Source organism: Orbicella franksi, chromosome 3, assembly GCF_964199315.1.
Source record: "Orbicella franksi chromosome 3, jaOrbFran1.1, whole genome shotgun sequence".
Classification (NCBI taxonomy): domain Eukaryota; kingdom Metazoa; phylum Cnidaria; class Anthozoa; order Scleractinia; family Merulinidae; genus Orbicella; species Orbicella franksi.
In genome coordinates this window covers 33,982,725-34,010,413 of record NC_138147.1, presented here as the reverse complement: position 1 = coordinate 34,010,413, position 27,689 = coordinate 33,982,725, and the positions used below count along the sequence as shown (strand labels likewise).

The 27,689-nt window shown below is 39.8% G+C and overlaps 3 protein-coding genes and 1 long non-coding RNA gene across 6 annotated transcripts in view; all 4 read left to right on the top strand.

Moving 5' to 3' along the window:
* Positions 1 to 26,768, top strand: part of LOC145482270 (uncharacterized) — a 33,612-nt gene extending 6,844 nt beyond the window's left edge. Inside the window, exons 3-4 of one of the 3 annotated variants that reach the window (XM_081460930.1) lie at positions 25,633 to 25,924; positions 26,591 to 26,768. In XM_081460930.1, the coding sequence (XP_081317056.1) occupies positions 25,633 to 25,924; positions 26,591 to 26,650 (352 nt within the window). In that variant the 3' untranslated portion in view covers positions 26,651 to 26,768. Of the gene's footprint in view, positions 1 to 25,632 lie in introns of all 3 variants that reach the window. The other 2 variants (XR_014048743.1, XM_081460929.1) reach the window with 2 other exon arrangements.
* Positions 1 to 27,689, top strand: part of LOC145482237 (uncharacterized) — a 157,550-nt gene that overhangs the window by 90,162 nt on the left and 39,699 nt on the right. The gene's annotated exons all lie outside the window — the stretch shown is intronic.
* LOC145482292 (uncharacterized) lies at positions 6,293 to 8,183 on the top strand. Its single transcript, XR_014048749.1, has 2 exons — positions 6,293 to 6,966; positions 7,337 to 8,183. It is a non-coding gene; the product is annotated as an uncharacterized LOC145482292 (long non-coding RNA).
* Positions 22,625 to 24,429, top strand: LOC145480499 (uncharacterized). The gene is made up of 2 exons (XM_081458743.1): positions 22,625 to 22,872; positions 23,635 to 24,429. The coding sequence occupies exons 1-2, from the start codon at positions 22,723 to 22,725 to the stop codon at positions 23,995 to 23,997; spliced, it is 513 nt and encodes a 170-aa protein (XP_081314869.1). The 5' UTR covers positions 22,625 to 22,722; the 3' UTR covers positions 23,998 to 24,429.

Below are 27,689 nucleotides of genomic sequence, written 5' to 3'. Positions count from 1 at the left end.
TAAAACAAACATTGGGAGACACCTTTGTCACATGCTGAACAGATGGTCACGGAGGCAAAACAAAGGTATCTAAAATAGACACCAAACTTGGTAAACATATTTTTGTTAGTTATATCAAATGAGAATGAATGGTGGTATTGCGGCCGAATACAAACGGTTCATGTTTCATTTGTACTGTAATCGTGACGCCAAAGGAATGTGAATTTGTTTCTGTATCAGGTTCATAGTGAAAGCAAACATGGGAGTAACAAAGTGAACGCTAACAACAGTTATTGTTCCCTAAAAAGGGCGTCGATGGCAGCAGTTTTGCAGAATTGGCTTGATTCAGATATGGGTCTGTTATGTACGACTTTGCTGAGCTTTCCAGAAGCAATTTCGATGGTGCCAAATATCAGTGCCAAAGATAAGTTTAAAGACGTTTTGATAACCCTGCTAAATAAATTCCCTGGAATCTTATCTGAGCCCTCAAGTATTGCACAATTCTCAAATATAGCGACAATTTCAACAAGGACAAAGATGCCGATAGACGGAATATAAGAACATTAAATAACAATAAAAGATGCTGCTTTGAAGACCGACCAATCAGCAAGAGACACATGCACACAAAGTGTACTATGTGATTTTGGTCAACGTTCCAAAATTTCTTTGCTTACATATTAAAAAGCCAAGTGATCGAGCGTTAGGTCAAGTAGGCTCCATTACCAGCGGTTGCTCGGGAAATGAGCCCGCGCTCCTCCACCCGAAGGCAGTAACACAGCGGTCAAACGTTGGGCATGCGCAAATGGGTACATTTTTGGCAGCCGCGCGCTAATTTCCCGCGCAAAAATTTGAAGGAAAATATGGGAAACAACCGGTGTCACGCAAAATTTACGAAAAAAAATTGAAAAGTTCATAGAAATCTGTAAAAGGAAAAGAAAGCAGGTAAAAGGAAAACTTAAGACTTTTCAGACACAAAGTTAATTAAGTTACCGGTATTCTGTAGATTTACCATTTTGTTTTAAGCTTTACCAAAAAAGTTTATAAGTCTTGAAAACCAGTGTCATGCGACGAGCCGACGGCGTAGTATACATTTGTTTGTTTTTATTAATCACACGATGCGTGACGCCGGAAACGGACGACAAGCGGTGTGTAAAAGAAGAAAAAACTGGAGAAGAAAAAGACAATTGCAGTGATTCGACTTCGTTCAGACGAGCTGGAAAAATCTTGGCAAGGACTGGGAGGATTCCGTCCGGATCCTGGATTTGTGTGAAGCACAGTAACGAGATGAATCGAACTACAAACGATGTTCATGTCCATCGGCATGGGGGCATAGCTGGCCAAAATACCGATCCCAAACCGCCTGTACCTGGTCTTTGACCAGGTGGGAAAATCTTTTCTAAACTACAAACCTTGGACAAACTGTTGCACTAAATGCAAAGTCGAGGCGGACAAAAAATTTAAGAAGCATGGAAAATACATACCGCGGAAAGGAAACACCTGCAACAAGCAGAAGGTAGAACAATTTTTAACTCTTATTTCTGTTAGCTCTCGTTGTACAAGCTAAAACACAAACAAATATATAAATAACGAGGACAATGTCATTTATAGGATGCCGATGACCCACGAAAAGAACAAGGTTATGAAAATATTTTGGCCGCCTTTAGTTGCCCCATAGCTCGCACATGCGCAGACGTTTGACCGCTGTGTTGAAGGCAGTAGGAGGAGAAGGAAGAACGAAGACTGGACTCGAGGAAGTGGCGAGTAAATGAAAAAAATCTCTAATTTGCATTTTTAATTGCAAATGCTTTTGTTCCCACTCAGTTTCTTCTTCCTTGTTTCCACGCGTTTCCACGGCTACAATGATTACGTTTTGTTGACAGTCCGGACTGGTGATCTAGTGTCACTTTTATTTCCTTGTTTCTGAAATCAAAAAATGCTCTCCTAGGTTTTCATTTAGTTATACATTTTCACTTGCTCGCAAAGATTTGGAACTTCGTATTTGGAAGGTGAGTTTTCTGTATCTTAAATAGTTTTCTTACACGAGCAGCAGCTATCAACTGTGACCGTAATTTCCTGCACGGTAGATTCTCTCAGTTCCAACATATGTAAACATCACAAAATACTTAGGCCTTTTAGGGAAAAGAATGAAAAAGAAACACTAGCTTAAAAGAGGATATAAAGAATGCCTCACGAAGTAGCGACAACATTATTTATTCTCTCAGTCTGAAATGATTCTTGCTTCCTCGCGCGCTTAAACGGCCAGATACATATCAATTGTTCTCTATGACTGTTTGCTGTCGCGCATCAGAAAGACTAACACGGCTGTGTGCAAAATTCTGAACATTTCATTTAAACTTTCATGATGGTATTCAGTGTACTTCAGTTCTGAATCCAGCAAGCCAATCTAATGCCAGCCCAGGCCATAAAACCACACTGATACCTACTGATGTGGAGTGTTTTCACGTGACTTCACGGCAACCATATTGGTTTACCAAAACATTGAAACGGCGGCGATGTTGGTGTACCAAACCAATCTCGTGAGTTGAACTCTTTTCTCATGTAAACACTTTTTTTTGTTCCATTAAATTTGCATGGCTGCTGGTCACGTAAGGGAAATCACTTTATTGTCCAGACAAAATCTACTTGGCCTGACCCAATCTAGATGGCAATTGGAAAAATATGCTATTAAACCCGGGTGTCACTATTTTCGATTGGGGGTGGGGTGGGGGTGGGCTCGCTATTTTCGGGGGGAGTCGTTACCTTCGGGGGGTCGCAACTTTCGGGATTTATTAGCGGTCACAATTTTTTGACGTTACTTTCAGTGAGTCGCTACTTTCGGGGGGTCGTTACTTTTGGAAGTTTGCGGGGGGGGGGGGTAGGTCTTTGTTCGGCTTTTTCCGACGTTAACTAAGATGGCAGCTTGATTTCATTTAATTGTACCTTTTCGTATCCGGAATTCCCGAAACTCGGTTTCTTTAAAGTGACATTTCCCGATCCCCGCCTCCTTAAAAAAGCCAAACCCCGTGTCCCGGTCATAATTACAATCCCGAATCCCGTCCCCTTTTTCCATCGAAATCCCGAATCCCGGCCTTTTAAGAGACCCTGCGCCTAAGAAACGACCGATGATTTCCGGCTAAAAACTAAAATCGGCCGATTTTTATCTCCCAAGTAGAGGTTACCGAATACTATTTAAAAATGAATTTTTTTGTTTCAGTTTCGCTTTAAACCAAAAATATCGAGCCGCAAACTTTTTCCGTCTGATAGCAGCAAAATCAGGCCGAAAATAAGCCCCGCAAAAAACTGTTCAGAAATTACTATCGCAACGCAAAATAATGAAAAAACTACACTGTGTTGAAGAAAAAGGCCTTTTAATGCAATATCATTCGATAAACATCAAAAAACTGCCGAAGCGATTAAAAAATAAAGTTTCAAATATTGCATACTAAATTAGACGGAGCGTTGGAGCTGATTTTAAAATAATTATTTCTCAAAAGTTCAACGCTTTTGAAAGCAATCACAGTGATGAATTAGACATTGGAGGGATATACATCACGTTTCTGGAAAAACGTTTTTCGGTCAAAGTATATTGACCTTGTACAAAGCGTTCAAAGTTACCGTGTTTACCGTTATCCTGCTACTTCGGCGAAACACTTCTCTTTTGCCAATACGGCCATAGATAGCGTGTTAAACGCCACCTTAAACCTTGCTAGGCATTCAAAGACCATCCTAAGTAGAATGACGTAGAATTAAAAGAGAAAGGAAGATGAAAAATACGCAGAAAAAGAAAATAACTCGAAATTACCATCTGCTAACGAAAGTTGAATCTGGAAAATGTCGTAGCGTGACAGCGGCCATTGACGTCATTTGTATAAATAGCGGCGGAATCCAAACGAATGCACAAATAGGAAAACAATTTTTCACGGCCAGAAAACGTTTAGTGGAACATTGTTATTTTATTTTTCACAAATGATGATCACTCAAAAAGAAGAACTTCCCCAACCGCCACACCGTTTTGGCCGCAGCGTGCTCTGAGTTACGGCGTCACGACTGGATCCCTAGCCGCTGACCGCCCGAAGGACATTGCAGACTCGTTTTCCCACGCTCTTGCGACTTGACGTGACAAAGACGTCAATGGCCGCTGTCACGCCACAACATTTTCCAGATTCAACTTTCGTTAGCCGATGGTAATTTCGAGTTATTTTCTTTTTCTGCGTATTTTTCATCTTCCTTTCTCTTTCAATTCTACATCCTTCTACTTAGGATGGTCTTTGAATACCTAGCAAGGTTTAAAGTGGCGTTTAACACGCTATCTACGGCCGTATTGGCAAAAGAGAAGTGTTTCGCCGAAGTAGCAGGATAACGGTAAACACGGTAACTTTGAACGCTTTGTACAAGGTCAATATATACTTTGGCCGAAAAATGTTTTTCCAGAAACGTGATGTGTATCCCTCCAATGTCTAATTCATCACTGTGATTGCTTTCAAAAGCGTTGAACTTTTGAGAAATAATTATTTTAAAATCAGCTCCAACGCTCCGTCTAATTTAGTATGCAATATTTGAAACTTTATTTTTTAATCGCTTCGGCAGTTTTTTGATGTTTATCGAATGATATTGCATTAAAAGGCCTTTTTCTTCAACATTGTGTAGTTTTCTCATTATTTTGCGTTGCGATAGTAATTTTTGAACAGTTTTTTGCGGGGGTTTATTTTCGGCCTGATTTTGCTGCTATCAGACGGAAAAAGTTTGCGGCTCAATATTTTTGGTTTAAAGCGAAACTGAACAAAAGAAATTCATTTTTAAATAGTATTCGGTAACCTCTGCTTGGGAGATAAAAATCGGCCGATTTTATTTTTTAGCCGGAAATCATCGGTCGTTTGTTAGGCGCAGGGCCTCTTAATAAGCCAAATATTAATCCCGGATCCCTGATTGACCTTTTGAACGACCATAAATGTTATAACTCAAACGGCCTAAATACGTGTACGCACGCGAACTTTGTACTGAAAATGATCCGTTTTCCACTCAAACGCACTAATTTGTTAGTATCTGTTCATCGCTGAACTTGAATAAGAACGATAGGATCATTGTCAGAGCCACATAGGTGAGTGTGAGGGACATGTCTTTGTTTTTAGTTTCTCAGTCAGAAGTAAAAACTTTTTCTTACATAAGAACGATAGGTCCTTTCTTGTATTGTAGCTGATGAATTTTCCTATTGGGGCGATGATATTTCCCAGTCACATGATCGTAGCTAAGAGGGAATATCCCTCGTTGAATATTTCGCACGAAGCCATTCCTGACTTGACTGACCGGCGACATTTTATATGCTGTTTTATCACCGCATTTTGCGTGTTATTTCTTAAATGCTGTTTATTCGAATTGATACTATATAAAGCAAGGGTTAAATTCCGTCTGGTTGGGTGATCGGGTCAGTTTAACCGAGACTCAGGTTGTCCTGTTTTAGGGGCTGAAAGCGAACTCGGAGAAACTCAGAAACAGCAATGATTCCTGCTGACTTTTGAGACGAAGCAATTTGAATGACTTATGAATCCGAGAAAGAGGATGTCGTGTCTAGGACATGATTTCGTGTTGGTTTGATAGATCAAAAGGTCTTTGTGATTCGTAAAATAATAAATCATGATATACGTGTTTTAATAAGAAAACAGAATAATCTAGGACATTCTTGTGAACGATAGAGCCAGCCAAGCCAAGATTAGCCTGCGAGCAGGCTCACGTTGGAGCACAAGCGTGCGCGAACTCGAACGGCGAAGCCGCAAGTCGAGAAGGGCGCCTCTTCACCAGATTCGTTTCCGCCGAATCGCTTTGCTCTTCGCCGCTCGCGCGCGTGACTCAAAGTTGAGCCTGCTCGCAGGCTCAGCCAAGATTTGGAGCTCGAACCACAACCAATGATTCAAACCGTATGATTGAAATTCTGTACAAACTAGCAGTGCGGTTTTCATCACGTATTCTGAATTTAGAAAGGAAACCACACCCCAACTTAATCAAACGTCTTTTGTCTTGTCGGTTGTCGGTACACCGATATTTTAATTTGTTTAGTCTCGTACATCTCAAAAAACAGTCCTTTACATAAGCCTTGTTGGCTTCCCTTGCCTCATAGATTTGGTATTTGTAAATATATTTCTTTCGTGGGTTCGAAGTGAAAAATTGCAGCAGTTATTGGAAATAGATTGAAGTTTTGTATAATGCATTTTTAGGGCAATCGATATTTCCATGGAAACGATAAATCAAAAAAAAAAAAAAAAACTCGAAATTGGTAAAACTTGAATTCACTCTGTGACTTCTATGCTGTATGGCATTCTTTTGCCGTCATGAAAGTTTTGTTGATTTCTTTTCTTGCGATTCCGAGAAGGAGAGATTTTCAAACAAATTAAACAAACCTAAGTAAGCCATAATAAAATTGGATTGGCACGAAAAAAGATAAGATAACATGAGATAAGATAAGGTACAAGTTAGAGTGAGATGAGATTAGATGAAAAAATAAAGATGCCGCTTAAATTCAAAAATCTGTTTTGTATCGTCTTGATCCTTTCACTCCCAAATGCGCTTACAAGGGAGTGGTCTGGATAGGGATTACAAAGCGTAAAGTATGGTGGTGGAGAGGCACTGTGAGAGTTCAGTGTCTTGCTCACAACGCAAAGATCACCGCCAGCTCGATCCAGAGTCCATCACTTAACCGGCATTAGGTCACTGCGTCTCTTCAAAATACTTTTCCCCAGAGCCCTTGGTTTTTCTAAGCCCGGGAAGATGCATTAAGTTCTGGGGAAGAGGCACGGTGGGCTGTACTCTGCAAGTAACTGGCAACTTGATCCATGTCCGGCGGGGGTTTCTTTGTACACGTATCTCCTGTTTATTTTTGTATATATCTTTGCCTTAGGATTCCAAAAGATCTGCCTTGGCTTCCTGAAAATACTGAGCTGCAATTGGAAGTGAAAATTCCTCTCGCTGAAGGTGAAGGTCCAGATCGTGCGCAAGGTAAGGTCGAGTACGTTCTGATTGTAAAGTTCTCAGTCTAGTTAATTGAATCATGTAGTCCAGGTAGTTCATATCGACAAAGCATATATATCCTTCCTTGGCTTTCTCATAATTTGTTCGCATTGGCAAAATATTTTGTTTTCTAGTCACGAGATGATATATGTAAGTCTGAGCGAGTAATTAAGCTTAAATCGACTCAAAAATCACTGAATTGTCAGGAGAAAGTCGCCACTCCAACCGGGGCTTTCAAAAACGTGAGAAGATTCTATTCGTTTCCTGTCAAGCTACACTGAAGCTATCATCGTTGAAACTTCGTGGTATTCAGGAATCATATTTATTTTTAAAATTCGTTATTTTATTTCTCGTCAAGGGATCTGGAAGTGATGCTTTTCTGTTAAAAAAAAAAAAGTAATCATGAGGGGATCATCAAGATCCCAATTACAGTCACATGCTGCCCTCTTCGCGCCTACTGTGAAAAGTCGACTGAAAGGATCGATCAAACATCACGTAGCAGGTCAGTTGATATACATATCACCAAGCGTTTATAGCGCCTTGCAATGCTTGAACGCGCACAGAAAAATACACGTCTGAGACTTTGGCTTGAACGAAGTAGATGCGACTGCTACCTTCAGAGGAGATGGTCTACAATTGAATTTTAGAGCTCACGGTAGTTTGGTGGTTGTTGATACATTTGCTTGAATTTCTTTCCCCGAGTAATTTAATTCAATGGGCACATTTTTGATATCATTTAGGCTTGTTTTAAGAGTTATACCTATATTTTGTTGTGGCAGTTATAAAAGCACCGAAATTATCTCGTACTCAAAATATATCACTGTACCACAACCGTAATGAAAATATTACCCTAGCTTAGTGTTCAGTAAGAAATTTATCACGAAAACTTCGCTCATGAAAGGGACGGAGTGGTTGTAATATGCTGAGTTAGGAAAACACCAAAGAGGCAATAATGAGCTAAAAGGCTGAAAAAGGATTAATAATTAGCCTCTTTCGATGGTTTTACTTACAGTCCACAGTCTAGAAATGTGATCAAGTGCCATCTCACGGCTGCCTGTATATGTATTATTCCCGACGAGGGTACTCCCAGAAAAATTCGGCGGGGGTGTGCGGCTCGCTTTCCAAAACCCTTACCCTATTTATGGCCAAAATCTGCGATTTTCCCTACCCTATTTATGAAAAAGTAGCTTCTTTTTTTTTTTTTTTTTTTGAAAAAAAAAAAAAACATACCCAATTCCAGACTAGAGTGCAAAAACCATATCCTATTTATGACCAAAATGGCCAAAATCGAAACCCTATTATGACCAAAACGGCTGCCTGGGAGTACCCCTCGGGTATTATTCAAGAGACTATGATCATCGTGTCTTGTATTATTTCACTGAACTTTTAGTTAAATTAATTGCTCCATGCTACATGGAAGCAGGTACTGCGTAATACGCTGTCGTATCTCCTGTGTTCTCTTGACCTCTTAAATAGTCAAATGACGTAACATAATAGCGTTAATATTAGGAATTGGGTAAAATCTCTCTCTTCCACGGAGGTTCCCCGGGAGGGGGACTCCCATATGGAATGGACGGGGATGCTCGTCGTCTCGCTTAGGGGTGTAAATTTCGGATTTTGGTCTCGCTTAGGGTGTTCTGGGCAAAATGTCATTGTTTTTAGCCGTCAAGGTCTCGTTAAGGGTTGCACGCGAAGAAATAACAAAACAGAAAGAATTTTGATTCTTTATATTTACTCAATTCATGTAAAAAAAATTCGCCATCATTAAAAGTCACTGTACTTTTATTTGTCTGTTTTATAAACTGGTCTCTTTTAGGGGTCTGCATAAACTTCGGCCACGCCCAGATTGGTCTCTTTTAGGGGTTAAATTCAAAATTTCCGACGAGCATCCCCGTCCACTCCATATGGGAGTCCCCCCCCCGGAAATTATATTAGGCAGACACCCTCGACGGAACCTTGCTAAGCTACAGTCGTAGACAAAAGTCCTCGGGACTCTTGTGTAAAGTAACGAATTATCTGTGTTTAAGAATTGCTGGTACTAGTTTTCAACAGTGTATGTGAGGTGGGGGGGGGGGGAGGGGAGGAGGTTAGGTAGTTGAAGTTGTATTCACGTCTGGCGTGTGCGCAAAAGCGCCAAAAGTGCAAATTTGTCCCAAGATTTTTGTACATAATTGTAGTCTGCTTTATCCGTGCAGGGTGTCCGCTGAGAACATGTTCCTTCAGAATTCGTTTTAGTATAGTAATAGCTAACAGTGCAGTTTCTCAGTAGCTTTATACTCTGGTTTAGACTAAACGTTCGGAAGAACAGTCAAAAAACCGAGAAAATCATGGGCCAACTGAGACTGAGCTATAAACTACACAGGTACAAAATAAACGGCAGTGTATTATACATATTTTATTTCAAAAGTTTTAAAGCATTTTTTAATGTAGGACGATAACAGGAACTGGATGTGCAATTTTCCGGCCTCAAAAGTTCATTTTCCAGGGCTTTTCCCTTATCCGCCCTTTTCAATCCTTAAGGAAATGCCCTGGGTACAAGGTTGTTAGAAAGTGTAAGGCTTGGATTTCTAGGAAGAAGTTAAATAAGTATTTGTAATAAACTATTTTATTAAGCATTTTTGTTTGATAAAGCAATGAACTTGATAAATGGGAGGTATGCGATTGTAAAGGGCTAAGGGGTTTTAATGCCTTAATTGTGAATTAAAAAGTAACTTTTGGAAATTTTTTCAGCTTTCAACGCTTTCCCCAGCCCTGTGTAATAAGTTAGGCCCCAGCCACACTAACGCGCTTTCAAAAGTCTCTATTTTCATTTGAAGAAAACGAAGCAAAATATTTTCGACCACGACTAGTGTTTTCGTTTCGTTTTCAACTGTCCACACTGATTCATTTTCATTCGAAAACGCACACTTTTTGATACGTTTTCGCCTATCGTCCACACTAAAAAACGCCCGAAATCGCTGATGGAAACAGTTGTATATGACGCTTTTTTCGGCACCGTTTTCACCTGTTCACACTAGAAACGGAGCGTTTTCAAAACGCTCCATTTTCGAAACCATGTTCGAATGCCTTCGTTTTCACCAGCGTTTCCGGTCGTTTTAGTGTGGATGATAGGCCAAAACGCATCAAATTAAGTATGCGTTTTCACGGAAAACCCATTAGTGTGGTCGGGGCCTTAGTGTTCGACAGTAAAAAAACATTTCAATAACGCCTGCTGACGTCTACAATGGTCTGAATTCGGGGATTCCCCTACTTTTAATTATGTTTGTCCACTTGATTTGCATAATTCTGCATGATCAAGATAACATGGCGCACTGTATTTTTCGACAAGACATGCCTGAATCTCTACCGATGGAAATAGCACAAACAATCACAGAAATTACCGAAAGGAGGAAAAATAGCCTCATTAAGGACACTGGCAACAGTTGCTAGCACTTTTCCAACAGCTACACTTTAACGGATGATTACTACCACTGTTTAACAAGTGGTGTTAAATAGTGGTTTGCGGTGACACCATTGCAGTTAAATAAGGTGGCGATTCATGTTTCGCATTCATCAGTGCCACCGAAGCATCGCATAACGTGGACATCTTGTGAGTACCAAATTGACTAAGGTATTATTTCTAAGATCAGTGGAGGGAACGAAATATCTATTTTTATTCAAAAACCGCTGAACAGCCGACTGAGAACAAACAGACGTAATGTAAGATGAGGAATTTTGAGACAGTTTTTGTTGGTTTTCATCATTATCTTTGATTTATCATAGTATCTCTCTTCACGCTCGTCGGCGCATAAGGCCGCAAGTATCTTAAATTTATGGCATAGTACATACTAAAATTGACGAGAGCTGAAGGATAAATGATTAGCGCAAGATGCAATTGTGATGACTGCAGCACTTGCTTGTAAACAATATCCGTAAATCGGAGTGGAGGCGCCGGGCCCTCTGTGATAATTTTTTGTGTTATCTTTCATTTCTGATGTGTTTGTTGAAACTAATTCCGTCTAACCATGCATTAGAGCAGTCTGGAGTGCTATTTCTGCGGGATGAAGTGAGTGCGTTTCCTGTGAACTTCTTGTCCTGCTAACTTAGCCTCATGACCACATCAAGAGTAGCGAAGTCTGCCGTGAAACATTCAGCAGCTTATAAACCAAATCAGCAAATAAATGGTAAAGAAGGAAAAGGGGAAAAAAAAGAGGAATGATAGTAGCCTGTCTCACAGCCGTCTCTCCCCAGAAAAAAGAATCGATTTTTTTTCCTGGGAGAGGCGGCTGTGACACAGGCTAGAATGATAGCGGTATAGCCTTCAACGGGGTAGACTACGAGTAGTCCCTCTTTCGCTTAGTCCGTCGTGCGTGACGTGAAAGAAGACCGCGAGAAAAAAACAGGCCGCGCGAAATCCTGGGGGCGGGAAGCGCGAAAGGAGTCCGTGTCGTTATAAGCTCCAGAGTTGCAGAGAAGTAGACAGTGCTCTTTGTTGACATTTATACTCTTCATATGTTACACTGTCATATTTACCCTGCAGTTACTATAGCGAACTTAGCGATGTCATTTACAATCGCTAATTGCATTAATGGGTAGATTTCAAACCAGGTCGAGCGTTCCAGGTGAGACCATCCAAAATTCAGTCTAAAAAGTAAACAAAAGCCCATTTCCTTAGAACACATTTCCAGTTGTTGTTTCTCGCTGTTGCCTTAATAGGTAGCCCTATTAGCTGTTTCTTGGAGCGTGGGAATGACAATAAAGGGCAATGGTCCAAGTGAAATGTTTGTACCCAGCTGTGAGTAAAGCGCCAAAACAAAAAAGCGGGCGTGGGAGTCTTAAAATACAAATCTTGTTTATTTTAATTGTATGGGTAACAATAGTGTAACTCACTCACTGATCAACAGTCGCTTTATTTTAAAACTGCATTACTTGGCAGAACGAGAACGCCATACAGGAGGTAGACCACGGATAATCCCTCTTTCGCTTAGTCCGTCGTGCGTGACGCGAAAGAAAACCGCGAGAAAAAAATGGCCGCGCGAAATCCTAGTGGCGAGGAGCGCGTGAAAGGAGTCCGCGCTCCTCGCCCCCAGGATTTCGCGCGGCCATTTTTTTTCTCGCGGTTTTCTTTCGCGTCACGCACGTGGGACTAAGCGAAAGAGGGACTACTCGAAGAATCCTTACCATACGTGGATTCTTCGGTTCCTCTGACGCACCATGATCCGAGAGATCTCGGATTGATCTGTTTAGAGAAAAAACGCAAAATCCGTTTTCGGATTTAAGAATCCAATCTTGGATTTTCTTAAAGAAACGCACCCTTAGATAACATCAAAAGATTATTACAAATAAACTGCAACGAGTACAGAATGCCTGCGCCAGACTGATTTTTAAAGAACAGAAATTTTGCCATGTAACGCCTCTAATTTATGAATTACACTGGATACAGATTAGATACAGAATCGAGTTTAAAATACTTTTAATTACTTTTAAGATTCTTAATTTTTGAGGGCCTACTTATTTATCGTCTCTTATTTCTCTTAGGCTCCCATCCAAATATAATCTAAGGAATTCTAGCCATAAACGTTTACTTAGTTATCCGCGTTGTAAATCAAAAGCTACACTAGGTGACCGTTCTTTTAGCTGTGCTGCACCGAAACTTTGGAATGCGCTACCATTTGACATAAGAAGCGCCAGCACTGTTAGTATTTTTAAAGCCAAGCTAAAAACTCACCTTTTCCGTCATGCATTTTTATCATAGTTGTTTTTATTGTAAGTTTACTTTTAATTGTAATTTTAGCTTTTTAAAATCATTGTAAGTTTACTTTTAATTGTAATTTTAGCTTTTTAAAATCATTGTAAGTTTACTTTTAATTGTAATTTTAGCTTTTTAGTCTTTTTATTCCGTTTTTAATCATGTTATGCGCATTTGAACATTTTATGAAATTTGCCCATTATAAATGTTATTATTATTATTATTATTATTATTATTACACTAGTTGCCTAGTGTTTGCTTAGCGCCAATAAATTCAAATTTATTTTTTTATAAGCTAAGCAACTACTTGAAAATAACCAATCGGCTTTTTGTTATCAAATTGTACCTGTCAATAATGCGTCACACATCATTCAAATCGCACTTTGGTTTCTGAGATATGTATAAATAATCAAGACAGGACAGGTCAGAACTAGGCTACGAGTAGTCCCTCTTTCGCTTAGACCGTCGTGCTTGACGCGAAAGAAAACGGCGAGAAAAAAATGGCACGCGAACTCCTGGGATTTCACGCGGCCATTTTTTCCTCGTGGTTTATTTACGGTCCAGCTTGACGGACTAAGCGAAAGAGGGACTACTCGTACTCTAGGTCAGAACAGTCCTTAGCTTGCCACTATCACTTTCACTTTCTATATAGTCTATATATGTTCTGTTGGTTCTTCTTAGAAGCTCTAAACATTGAAGACTTGCAAACTCACCCAGACAGAGTTGAAAGTAAAAACAACCATCTAAATATCCAACAGTAACTCTTTGAGGACCTCATTCAGGGGTGGAGAGTGAAGTTATCTGAGGGTTCAACGCGAGCGGCTCTCGCGCCAAACCGAAAACTAGCCTGCGAACGCAGGCTACACGAAACCAAGACAAGAAAGCTTTATAGCCTGAGGCTTTAACATGAAATACAATAAATGTCATGGATCTTTATCTGGACGGTAAGGTCAGTCTTGCGTGCATTGCAGACAGTCCAGAATATATACAGTTGTGCGCATTATGTAAATGCTCTTTATGTCTGGGAAATAAAGGAAAAAATTACTCAAGCCGGCGACGCAAGAATAGACAGAATAGGCTCGGCCTTAGCTAACTTACCAGTGAAATGCTCAAAGCAAGGCAGTCAAGGTAGTCTTCACGATAATTAATTTTCTCCGATAATAATTGTTCTCCCAAAGTGCATGGCAACTCATAGTGTATGCAGGTAATTATCGTTAGACATGCTTATAAATACCTCCCCCAAAAGATACCAATTACTCTATAGATAACGTCACAGCTGAGTCATTTTTCAAACCAATCAAAACGACGATCGTGTTGATGTTAACCTATAAAAACTGGGATTAGGCTGAGGGCGGGAGATGACTGACATTTCAGGCTAGGAATATGTAGAATTATTATTTTAATCGTAAGTCATACATTCATCTTTGCCACGGAAGCATCGGATAGCGTGGACATCCTTTAAGCTGGGGAAACCGGTGAGTATCAAAATTTACAAATGTATTATTTCTAAGATCAGCACGGGGAACGAAATATATATTTCCATTTAAAAAGCGCTTAACAGCTAACTGTGTAAATAGACCTGATGCAAGAAGTAAGGTGAGGAATTTTGTGACAACTGTTTCTTTTTGTTTTTCATCATCATCTTTGATTTGTCATAGTATCTCTCTTCACGCCTCTCGGCGCATAGGGCCGCAGGTATCTCAAATTTACGGTAGTGTACATACTAAAATTGACGAGAGCTGAAAGATGAATCAAGTCAGCGCAAGATGTAATTGCGATGGAATTGTATCGGAACGACCGTAGCACTTGCCTGTAAACAATATCCGTAAATCGGAGTTAGAGTCGTAGCTGTTATGGCGCTCTGTGATATTTTTTTGTGTGTTATCTTTCATTTCTGATATTCATTGTCGCACTTTGAAGAGTACATTGAAGAATGTTATGAAGCTGTTTACCTCTTATAAATTATTTAAAGTTCTCAGAGTTTAAGCTCGCAAACTCGCAACTCGTAACTCGCAACGCGCAACTCGCAACTCGCAACTTGCAAGTTAACTGATACTAAAAATAACAACATCTCACACAATAGTCTTGCCTCGAGGCCAATTGCAGTTTGGGTTTGTTCCATTGAAATTTTTCAAACTGAATCGCGTTAGCACATTTAAGACCTGAATATAACTTAAAACAGTTCGTCTTGTTAATTAAGAGTAGTTTCTGTGTTGTGTCGTGGAGACAATGCAATGAATACGAAGCAGAATCATATATTCGAGTTTCTTGTCATTCAACCCAGAAGGGTAGCACTCGACTGTTCTCAGCCGTTATTTCCGTTTGTGTCCACGAATTAGGCTGAAATCTTTACCTCCATGTTGACTACAAGCATTGATCGCTCGATATATATTTTTCCTCAAGCATCTGAACGGGCCAGAACCCTAAATCCTCGAATTTGATTGGCTAATCATACGCACGTGACCGGTCCAGCTTTTTACGATACGGCCCACGGGCCGGATTTTTTCCCCGCTGCCTAAATTTCGCTCCTAAAAGTTAGCGGTAATCGTCAATCTTTTACCTTTTTTTACACATCCATCGACGATTAGTCAACGCAAGTTTATCTCTGTTCACATTAAAATGGCAATGAGGAAAGTCACTGTAAGTAAATTCAATTGAGTGTTTTAAAGTTGTGAAAGTTTGCTTGATTGTTTGCAGCTTGGCGCGTAATCCAGTGTTGCTCTCGCCGTAAAATTTGAGTCAATTTCAGTCGAGTTTACCTCTCAGGACCAGCCAGCAAATAACAAGCTTAATCTCCTTTGGTTCTTACGCCTTCTCTCCCGATAGTTCAGTAAGCTACATTGTCTTCCTTCCCCACTCCCACCCCCTCTTTCTTTGTTTTGGCTCTCGCCCCATTTTCCGCGCAGGCAAAACACCAAAACTCCCGTTCCTTGGTCTTTCTTTGCTTCCAAACCCCACGGAAACGCTTGCTACGCAGGCTACTAACTGGGCAAACAGACCTCATGCAGGTGTAAGGTGAGGAATTTTGAGACATTGTTTCGTTTTTCATCATCATCTTTGATTCATCATCGTATCTCTCTTCACGCTACTTGGCGCATAGCGCTGCCGGCAAGTATCTTAAATTTACGGCATAATACATACTAAAATTGATGAGAGCTGAAGGATAAATGATTAGCGCAAGATGCAATTGTCTAACACTACAAATGTTTCATGGTTTTATAATGTTGAACATTTTCTCAATTTTTGTGGTCGAGAAAACGTCATTGCGACGCTAAGAAGGTCAGTGTACATATGTGCGAGAAATTTTGTTCCTTATATATTGTTTACATTTCAGTCGTTAGAATTAATCACGTGGTCGTGGACAGAATTCGAGAGATTTGTTAAGACGCATGATTGTAGTGGATAGAAACCTACGATCGATGTTCTTCTACGTGGGTAATGTTTGTGATCGAGTATAAAATATACATGTAAATAGTATCAAACGGACACTGCAAAAAGAATGCATGATTTTTTTGTCCACGTTTTAGTAGATCGGTCATATAAGTTTGCCAACAAACTGAGCTGTCACAGAAATGCAATATTTTGTTATTCGGTTTTGTTTTTACAGAACTTTTGTTCTTATTTGCTTTTGTGAACCTTCACATGATTCGATCAGTATAGATACTGTTTCTGTATACGTAAATCACTTTACCTCACATAGTTGTCATTGTTTGTGGAAGTACGGTATTTCAGAGTTATCGATCGTTCACGAGAATGCTATTTGTCCCTTTCAAGGTCTTAATGCTGACGGATATCAATGACCCGTTTAAGAAGACCTGTTTTCAGCGGACACCCTGTATTAAGCGGACAATAGCACGGGTCCCGAGGGTGTCCGCCTAATTTAAGTTTGACTGTACAGAGCTTCACGTTTCTCGTTATTATTCATAATTAATCTATTCAACGATTCTGGAAAAAAACCCACATGTCATATTTATCCGTCACGACGTAGTCAAACTGCATGCACCCCCTCCGCGCACCCACTCTTCAACCTTAACGCTTTGGTATTGAGAAGATGCTGCACAGTGGGCATGGAATGAGTCGCCGATCAATAAAAGGAAAAGAAACACTCAAGCCGGCGACACAAGAATCGGCTCGGCCTTACCTAACTTAGCTCAAGCAAGACAGTCAAGGTAGTTTTCATGACATATTTTCTTTGTTCTCCGATCATCGGTGTCAGTTTGGCATCAGTGAGTTTGCAGATCGGATCTGCAAACTCACTGATGCAAAACTTGCACAACTACTCTACAGATGAAATCTCAAAGTTCAAACATTTTTGACGACAATGAAAATGACGATCGTGTTGATGTTAACCTATAAAAACGGGGATTAGGCTGAGGGCGGGAGATGACTGACATTTCACGCTAGGAAGTTGTAGAATTATCATTCAGTTTAGTTGTAAGCACTTGTACTGTACGTCATGCATTACATTCATCATTGTCACAAAAGCATCGCATAGCGTGGACATCCTTTAAGCTGGGGAAACCGGTGAGCACCAAATTTGCTCATGTACTATTTCTAAGATCAGTAGAGAAAACGAAAGATATATGTCTATTTAAAAAGCGCTGAACAGCTAACTGGGCAAACAGACCTTATGCAAAGCGTAAGGTGAGGAATTTTGAGACATTTCTTTTTTTTTTGTTGTTTTTCATCATCATCTTCGATTTATCATCGTATCTCTCTTCACGCTACTCGGCGCATAGCGCTTCAGGTATCTTAAATTTACTGCATAGTACATACTAAAATTGACGAGATCTGAAGGACAAATGATTAGCGCAAGATGCAATTGCGATGGAATTGGATCGGAAACTGACCGTAGCACTTGCTTGTAAACAATATCCGTAAATCGGAGTGTAGGTGCCGGGCGCTCTGTGATCATAGTTTTTTTTTTTTTTTTCGTGTGTGTGTGTGTGTGTGTGTGTGTGTGTGTTATCTTTCATTTCTGATATGTTTGTTGTAACTTATTCCATCTATAAACCATACATTAGAGCGGTATGTAGTGCTTGGTCTGCTCGGTGGTAGGAAGTGAGCGCGTTCTCAGTGACTACTTGTCTTGCTAACTTAGCGGCGAGTGTAGTTTCAGCTTTTTCAATCAATCAATCAATCAATCAATCAATCAATCAATCAATCAATCCTTTATTTGTTAGAGCAGGTTTATAATTACAAGATTGAATGAACAATATTGAATCGGCAGCCAAAAGGCTGATGTGGACCTGCTATAATACTAAAATAACTAAGATAAAACTAAAACGATAATTAGAATTAAAATACCTTATTAACTTAAGGTGGCTGAACACAGTTTTTCATACGTGTGTTTCATTGACCTTTTTCTCTAAAACCCTTGATCCCTCAGTCGTCAAAAATGGCAGCAAGCTAGCTAACAACACAAACTTTGGTTTTTTGACGGTTAAGCTGACGAAAGTGCCGTTGCCATGGCAACATGAATAAATATAAGGAGACCTTTAAAATCGATTTTGTTTATTTGCAGAAAATCTAGTAATTAGATTTTCTTTATAATTTGCATGCAACAAGCTTGCAACGTTTCTCACAAGTTAACACCATTTTGCTAATAATTCAACAGAGAGATCTTTAATTATCCCTTGTTGACGGTTCACTGGAATATCTAGAGTTTCTTTTGTTAAAGTTCAATTATTTTAAATATTCCAGTTACTTATTTCCTAAAGTATTTTCGTGCCAAATTTCGTGAAATTCTAATGAGTGGTTTTCGAGAAATAGGCGTATTTCCGAGAGTGCAATTTTCATTCAATCGCAATTTTTTGACTAACTACGCATGCGCTGCATTTAACTGGGTTCTTTCGCTAAGAAAGAAAAAGGTGAGAATTGCTGGGTTCTTTGCATCGTTACCTTTTCTAACATATCTTTGTAATAAAAGACTAAAGTCATCAATACGCTGCGTTCAATTATAGAGAAAAATGGCACAGATAGTGCGGGTGTTGAGTAAATAAAATGATCGCTCTATTGACGGCATGTTTGTTTTTTGCAATCCTTGTACGCGCGCTGAATTACATCAGCAAAAGCGCGCTCGAAAACTGTGTTCGGCCACCTGAATAATAAATGAAATCATCTTTCTTGTTTGAAATCAAAATGGCTTCTTTATTAAAAGAAAATTGGAGGATGTCTTTAGAACATTTTCTTAAAATTGATTTAAAGCCTTCTTTACTAATAAAAGAAAATTTGACTATTGTATTCAGAAAATTCCAAATATTTGGTCCCCTGTATTGTAAGGAACTTCTTCCTAATTCTGTTTTCACCCTAATAATATTAAATTGGTCACTGAATCTTGTAGATCTTGTTGATTTAGAAAATAAATCTAAAATTTGTCTAGGAGCAGACCCTGTGAAGACTTGATGCATCTTAAGTAATATGCGTCTCTTATATAAATAGTTAATAGGAAGCCACCTACATTGAGACAGGCATAAGCTACCTTCTAATGAAGAAGGAAGATGATTAATAATTCGGCATGCTCGGGCATGAATATGATCTAATTCGTTAAGTAATGATTGGGAACAATTTCCCCATATTGATAATCCGTAGGTCACACTAGGTATAATTGTTTTAAAGTATATTTCTACTAGAACTGACTTAGGTAAATACAACATTCTTATTAAAGCACCGACTTTTTTGGAAAAAGAGATCCTAACTATATCTACATAGGCATGCCAAGAGAGATTTTTATCAATCGTAACACCTAGGCAAGTAGCAGAATTAACAAATTTCACTCAAAAACTCACTCGCGTGACCCTCATAACCATTTCAAGTTGTCTTTATAGCTTTCATTTTGAACACAGTTACCAGCCCACGTTTCACTGGGTCAATATCAGAATGAGCTTTAGCCAATCAGACCCCTACCCCGAGTGATATGATATCATCATAAAACAATAGAGATTGCTCGCAAAACTGTCAGAAACAAAAATACATGTAATTATGCAAAAATATTCACGGGGAAATCAGCTAGGACTCTATAAAGTCTATGCATAGTACAAAACTGTTAATGGCTCGGTTCATGATAAGGTCGTTGAAAGAAGTAAAACGCTCGACTGATATTTTGCATAAATTATCACCCTTAACAAACGTTACGTGGGAATTTCATCTGTACCATCAAACCCTACCTCGACACAGCAAAGTATTTCCGGAAATTTTACACAAAATTTGAATGAGATTAAATTTTGATAAACATTTCAAAATAAAAATGAGCGATAGAAATTTTACACAACGTTTCGATGTCGTCATGACATCATCATCAAGTGACAAGAAAATAACGGTTCAACAGTGTTATATATGCGGTGAGAGGTGTGATTGTTCATTAACATTATGTTAATGTAATGATGTCATGACGACATCGAAACGTTGTGTAAAATTTCTATCGCTCATTTTTATTTTGAAATGTTTACACAAATTGCTGGAAGGTTCGGGAATCAATATATTTTCAGGGAGCAAGGAATATCGCATTAGTCAGGAGGATACTTCGGGATTTCGAGACGACCATCACGTGACACGTGATGTTAGCGCTCAAACAGCGTTTATTGAAGTTGTCATCCACCTCTCCACTCCTCCCGTCACGCTAACACGTTTCACACGCCCCCTCATAAAACAAGAAGGTCAGCACTCCATGAACAATCTCTTAAACCACTGTTGTTTTCTCTGTTCGTGATTGACTTAAGATTATTTGTTCTCCATGCAATTTGGCTCGATTCATAATCAGTGACGTCATTGTTTGAATCAGGAATCAAATCCTCGTCTGATTTTCTTTTGAGCCGAAGTAGCCGAGCTATAGCTCTGTTGACTTCTGTCACTTCTCTGTTGGTGTGCGAACTTGCATAAACTATTACAGTTGTTAGAACGTTACGCGGAATGACATCTCTAACAAACGCTACATCGACATTTTAAGCAAATTACCGGAAGATTTGGGGGAATCAATTAATTTTTATTTTGAGCCGAAATAGCCGGCCTATAATGCTAGACTTGCATAGCGTTACATGGGGCTGACATCCGGCGATCAAATTGCAAACGCTACAACGACACAGCACATTATTGCCGGGAATTTTACACAAATTACCGGATGATTCGGCCGGGATAATCAATTAGTTTTCAGAGAAAAAGGGATACCGCATCATTACATAACCCTCCTTCACGTCTCTTATATTTGATAAAAATTAGCATTTGGGTAATGGACCCTTTTGACGATGTCACGCAATATCAACAATTTCCATAGTTTCGTATAAACAAAAAATAGCAATTTATCAAAGCATTGCTCCCCGGCATACATTTCTCTGTAAAAATTGACGATTTGGAGATCGAATTATGTAGCAAAATTCGTCTTCGGCTGCTTCGTCCGTCAGCACGTGCTCAAGACGTGTGACGTCTGCCACCTCTTCAGCAAACGATTAGCTCGGGGTGTTTGTACTTGACTGGGTATGTTAGAGCCTATTTAAACAATAGAGTGTCACTGTCAAGGAACTATCGACTGAAAGTTGGCCGGCGGAAATTTGATGCTCTTAAAACAAATATTTGCCCTGGAACCTTTGCCTCTCGGGCAAATAAGCTATTTTTATGAACGTCAAATTTCCGCTGGGCAACTTCCGAGACATAAACAGCCTATATCTATTGTCTCAACTGTTTCCAAATTTTCTTCCGCGTGCCAGATCAACTTATACTGAATCATTTTGAAAGGCTTGAGAGCCAAATTTAAAATTTGAAAAAGAAAGCAGACAAAAACCCCTTATTACAACAAACTGCTTCTTTCAATTTTTCTCTATAATTTGAAAAGGAAAGCAGACAAAAAACCTTTATTACAACAAACTGCTTCTTTCAATTTTTCCTGTAAGCCTACTTGTTTACAGAAATATTTTCATGGACGAGTACTATCTATCCGGGTATTTTCCTCGAACGGGCACTATCCGATGAACACTGTCGCGTCACGTGATCAATTAAAAGCAATAAGAATCAGAGAAAATTTAGTGGTGAACTATAACTGGCAGTCAGTCAGTCAATCAATTAGTCAGGCAGTCAGTCAGGCAGTCAGTCAGTCGGTCAATTAGTCAGTCAGTCAGTCGGTCAATTAGTCAGTCAGTCAGTCGGTCAATTAGTCAGTCAGTCATTCATTGCTTAAATCAGACTTGAAGTTCCCCAGTCTTACAGGCAGCCTAACGTGAACGCAGCCTGCTTGTTTAGGTAGCTGTAGGTCAACAGTGACCATTAATAGCAATTTCCTTCCACGCAGTTTTTAAAATTGGGGAACATCATGTGAACATTCCCCAGTCAGTTAGCTGGGGAATATTCAGTCATGTGACGCGTTTAGACAAATCGCCCGCGAGCGAAAATATTTGATGGATTGTAATAAAAATATTAATTAATCAATCAATCAATAGAGGAGATGGCTATTTATTAGACGATATTTAACCAGTGGAATAGACCAATTTCGATATATTAAAATTCAGCCTAAAACAATAGACCTCAGTACGAGGCTCCGGGGAATAACTACATAGTTTGTGGGGTTTATTCCCCGGAGCCTCGTGCTGAGGTCTGTTGTGTTAGGCTGAATTTTAATATATCGAAATTGGTCTATTGAAAACTTCCAAGACTCAGGGGCGGTTATATTTTAGTGACCTTAGTTAGGGTGTATAAAAAGGCATGAAAGTGAGGCCATGAAATGTAGCTCCCCGATTGGACACAAAAACACAATGACACGAATTTTGTGCCCAATGAGAGATTGAGATTTCCAACACTTCTTGAATAAATGTGATAAAAGTAATCGGCTCAGGGGCAGACACTCTTTTGTTGCTTCGAATAACAGCCCCTGGTTCTCTGAGGATGCCCTTGTCAGGGAAAACATAAAGCAAGTCAAAAAATCATCACGGCGTTATTAAAATAACGGATGCGAGTATATTTAAACATGAACTCAAAAAAAGTTTTCATCTCAGCTGTGTTTTGCGTTTACAGCTGAGCTTTCCTGGAACCAAATGGACAACGAAACAAACGGACTGGCAGACTGGTTCGTTGCTAGACACACCATAGACCCTGAATTGCATTTCCGGTTGCTTTCAACAAGCTCAACAACCAACCGACCGACAGGGAGACTAACGGAGGTAAATGATACAGTTATTATCATTAGATGAACCCAGGCTACGTCCTAGAACTGACCAGGTAAGGTCAGCGGGCTGAGTTAAAGTCATTTGTAGTACAGTCGAACCTCCAGTTGCGACCACCTCTCGTAAGCGACCACCTTTCCTCAGCGACCAGTTTTCCAAAATACCAAACGTTTCCCAGTCAAATCACTATATTTGGAACCTCTTGTAAGCGACCAAATCTCGTAAGCGACCGCGACCCACTTCTAGAGCTGAAAGTTTGAAATTTTCTTTTGTTTTTAACCTCCCGTAAGCGACCACTTGACAGATATTAAAGCGAAAATTGGATAATAAGGTGTTGCAACATCATTGCATTCCTGGGTAGTACCAGACTTTTTCTCGAAATTGATTTTTCACATGAATAAAACATTGAAAATTTAAAGATAATATACACATACACTGCACTCTATCAGTCGTAAAAGAGACGACCTAAATGTCTTAAAATTACCGTATGCTAATGAGGCAAAATTTTGACCCAATATGTTCTAAGCTCTCGTAAGCGACTACCTCCCTTGAGCGACCACATAGGCTTGGCATTTTGGGTGATCGTTTATTAGTAAAAGAATAAAAACGTTCAAATAGTATGGATTAGCATTTCCTCTTAATTGTGCTTATATTAAATTAGAAGTCGCATTTGTTCTACGCATGGTCTGCAACGTCTTTTTTGACACATTCACAATGTATACAGCATGGTCGAAGTTGATGTGATAGGAAATAATTCTCTGTTTTGTTGTATTTATTCTTCAGAATTCCGTACAAGCCGTAGTTTTGCCTGTGGCTTACATCCCTCTCTGTGTTGTTGAGTCGATGGAATCTACGAACAACAGTCCTGCTGCATTAGAGCAGGGAGTGGCCAGAGCATCATCTTTAATGCACAGGGTGATGGAGGAGAGAGCGGAGCAGGAACGGTGGCGGAGAGAAATGAATCAAAGGGAAAGGGGAAAACGAACACAAAGAGCGAGAGAAAGGATGGAAAGAGAAGCAAGGGAAGTGGTGGAGGCTAACAATTGGCCACAACAACAGGGAGCGATTACTGGGCCTGGGTGCACAAGTCTTCATGAGACGGTGAATAGCTCTCATTTCGGTACATTCTGTAGAGTGAATTCTTAAGAAGATCGTATTTTTTGTTTTCTCCTCGACCTCTGATCTCTCAGACAGCATGTTGTCAAGACACCAATACTGCGAGAGATGAATACATAAAATATCACTTGACCGCCTGACCGAAACTAGTACGCTAAAACACTTGTGGGGTTTGTCTGACGGGAGTATACGTAAAAACATTTGATCATCATTTGTACAAGGGTGGCCAAATATAACTAATTTCATGCTGGACAGCTAACGTAAATTTGAGTCACTCCAACTACCGTTATTTACGATTCCCTTTTTTATTTTTACAGATTAAACGCAACTCGATTTGTGGAAACTGTGGCAGGCAAAAATACTTGTAAGTGTTAGCCATCTGCAAAAATCTTCACCTTGCTATCTGTCTCTCCGTTCGCTAATTTGCTTCTGGTCCCGTTTGTTCGAGGCAAGATTAAGCTCTTCCAGGGTTTCAACAACAATTTCTGTGCTGTTTGATCCCATCTTTTGTTGGTGTATATGTTGGGTGTACCGTTGCGATGGTTTAGAGACCCGTCGTCCGCTATGCCTGTAACTCAGGCTGTTGCTAACTAACTATGGTGTAAACTTTGATAGCTGAATAATTGAGGTTAGGCTTGAGTGAGGAATAATTAATTAGCTCCTAGCATAAATTGAAGCAATCTCTTTGCATTTCACCGTGATCATTCATGCTTGACGTGATAGTGATCCTTTGCGCTCCCGTAGAATGAATTTGGTCGTTCTATCCTTTCCACAACAAAGCAACTTCCTCTTAACACATGCACAGAAGATACGTGTAAGTTACTGCCAACTACTTGATTGAGGAAACATTACACACTGGATTCACCCGCCCACCGCTTTACCTTGCGGTTGAGTGCAACGTGTAGGGCGCGTACGTCCCTATCATCACAGCCTTTAGTCGAGGGCGGAACTTAGTTCTTCTGGTAACGACTCTTTCCTTTTCAAAGCAAAGTACTCCATTGGGATTACGTATCTTTTGCGTGCCGAATTATTTCTGGCGTTTGAGTAGAAAGATTTTTCGCTGCTTTCAAACTATACTAGTGTACTTTCCAGAGTTGCTTGACTGATTGGTTCTAATTAACAATTAGTATCACCCAACTAGTGGACTAATGCAAATCCTTCATTTTAATTGGCTACGCTAGTAGAGGACTATTAGTAATAGTCCTCGAGTAGCGAAATTGGCGCAATCGAGCGTGACGCTTTCCTTCGTTTTATTCCCAAACAAGTATTTCTTCAACTTGCATTTGCTAACTTTATTATTGCCTTTTCTGTCCGACTAGTTGAGTGATACTAAAACAATTAGACCCTTCGCCCTCAAGGGCCACGGGTCAATAGCCCATGAGGCTTCGCCTCATGGGCTATTGAGCCGTAGCCCTTGCGGGCTACGGGTCTAATTTTTAATTAGTCCCGTAGCCCGATAGCCCTTAAGGGCGAAGGGTCTAATTGTTTTAGTATCACCCAACTAGTCGGACAGAAAAGTCAATAATAAAGTTAGCAAATGCAAGTTGAAGAAATATTTGTTTGGGAATAAAACGGGGCTAGTTTAGTTCGTCTTTAGCTATCTCATAAAAGTGTTTCTTTTTGTAATTTTGTTTGTTTGTTTGTTTGTTTGTTGCTTTCTTTTAGTTCTAGAGGTTCTGACACGAACATAAATCCCAGCCTGACCGAAACCCGATTGCCTGCCTTGGAGCAATGTGTTGAAGACGCTTATCCTTTGGATGAACCAGTGCTCAGGATCAGAGAGGAGCGGGAACAATTTGGAAGAGAAATAGAAAGAAAAGAACGAGAAATAAGAGAAAAGGGAGCACGAAAGAAAAGAGAGAGGGAAGCAAGGGAGCTAGAGGAGGCCAGCATGTGGCCGCAACAACAGGAGGCCATCACTGGGCCTTGGTGTGTGTGTGCTGATGAGGGTCAGGAGGTAAGTTTAGTAGTCTTACCAAGAGAAGATCAATGTAAGTACTTTGATCTTCTCTTGGTAATATTTATTAGGCGAAACGTGTCGGATAGCCAAGGTTCACCCTCAATAGCCTGTAACAAGCTTTTTGGTGGGCGAGAGTTGAACAATTTTGTTCGCGGTCTTATATCTCGCAAAACTTTCTTCTTTCTGTCTCGCTCCTACTCCCAGTTTAAGGGCCCGTTTTCCCATATCCAATCGCACCAACAATTCTTTTTTTTTTTTTTTCTCCGAATGCAAGGCGCTCGCCCGCTCACTCTTCAGGTTATCCTGTAAACATTTTTTATATTGGATCTCAAATTGCTCCTCAGTTAATTATGCATTATTTTAAAAATTAAGTAATAACCAGTCAGCCGAAGGATCATCAATCTTTTTGCTCCCAGTCATCACCAGTTAATAGAAATGCAACTGAGAATATTTCACAAAGACGTCTAGCATATAAGGGTGACGAGATTCTAGAGCTATAACTGTGTGGTGTAGTAACCGTGGAGAAGTGAACACTACGGGTGTGTTGTAATCTTGGCTTCACGACAATTTTGTTTGCCTAAATGACTGTTTTAGTAGGCTGAGAACTTTAAGAAATGTGCTACTCGCGTCACTTAGGTTTTTTCCTTTGGTTTCTCTTGACAGGCTGCACAAGTTCCTGAACAAGGTATTGAGGCTCTTTCGGAACCACAACAGGAAAGCTGACATTCAGTAGTAAACAATGATACACTGGCCGTATATGATTTTATTTCGACAAGTAAAATTGAGTTCGAGACTTGCATGGAACATTGCAGAAACAAAGCTGTACATATACAGCCCAACCTGTATTAGACAGACACCCTCGGAACCCTGCTAAGTTAATGTCTACTTTATTTAGGGTGTCCGCGGAAGGAAGGTTCCCTGAAAATTCGTATTAAAAGAGTCATATTAATATTCCTCAGTATTTAAAGTATTCCCACAAACAGTGACAATTTAAGTCTATGGAATCATTCATTCATGATGGAGCGGCTAGATCATGTGTGAACTTCATATGACAGTAGCTACCAGAACAGTTCCTCAGTAACTTTATACTCTGCTTTTGGGTAAACTTCCCGAAGACCAGTCAAAAAGCAGAGAAAACCATGGGTCATGAGACTGAGCTATAAACTACACAGGTACAAAATAAACGGTAATGTATTATATATGGTTTTATTTCAAAAGTGTTAAAGAATTTTTGAATGTAAGATAATAACAGCAGTTGGATGTGCAATTTTCCTCAAAAGTAGATTTTTTAAAAAAGAAAAGTCAACCTCGTGTCCAGGGCTTTTCCCTCAGAGTTCCACCCCTCCCAATCGCTGAGCTAAGGGAAATGTCCAGGGTACGAGATTGTTAGAAAGTGACTGGCTCGGATTTCTGGGAAAAAAGTTTAATGAGTAATAAACTGAATTATTAAGCATTTTTGTTTGATAAAGCATTGAACTTGATAAATGCGAGGTATGCGATTGTAAAGAGCTAAAGGGTTTTTACTGCTTTAATTTTGATATAGAAAGTAACTTTTAGAAATCTTTTCAGTTTTAAACGCTTTCCCCAGCCCTGTGTTATAAGTTAGGCCCTGACCACGCTAATGCATATTTTCAAGTCTCCGTTTTTATTTCGAAGAAAACGAAGCAAAATCTTTTCGACCACACTAGCGCGTTCGTTTTGTTTCCGCCTGCCCACACCGATACCTTTTCATTTGAAAACCCATAATTTTAAAGACGTTTTC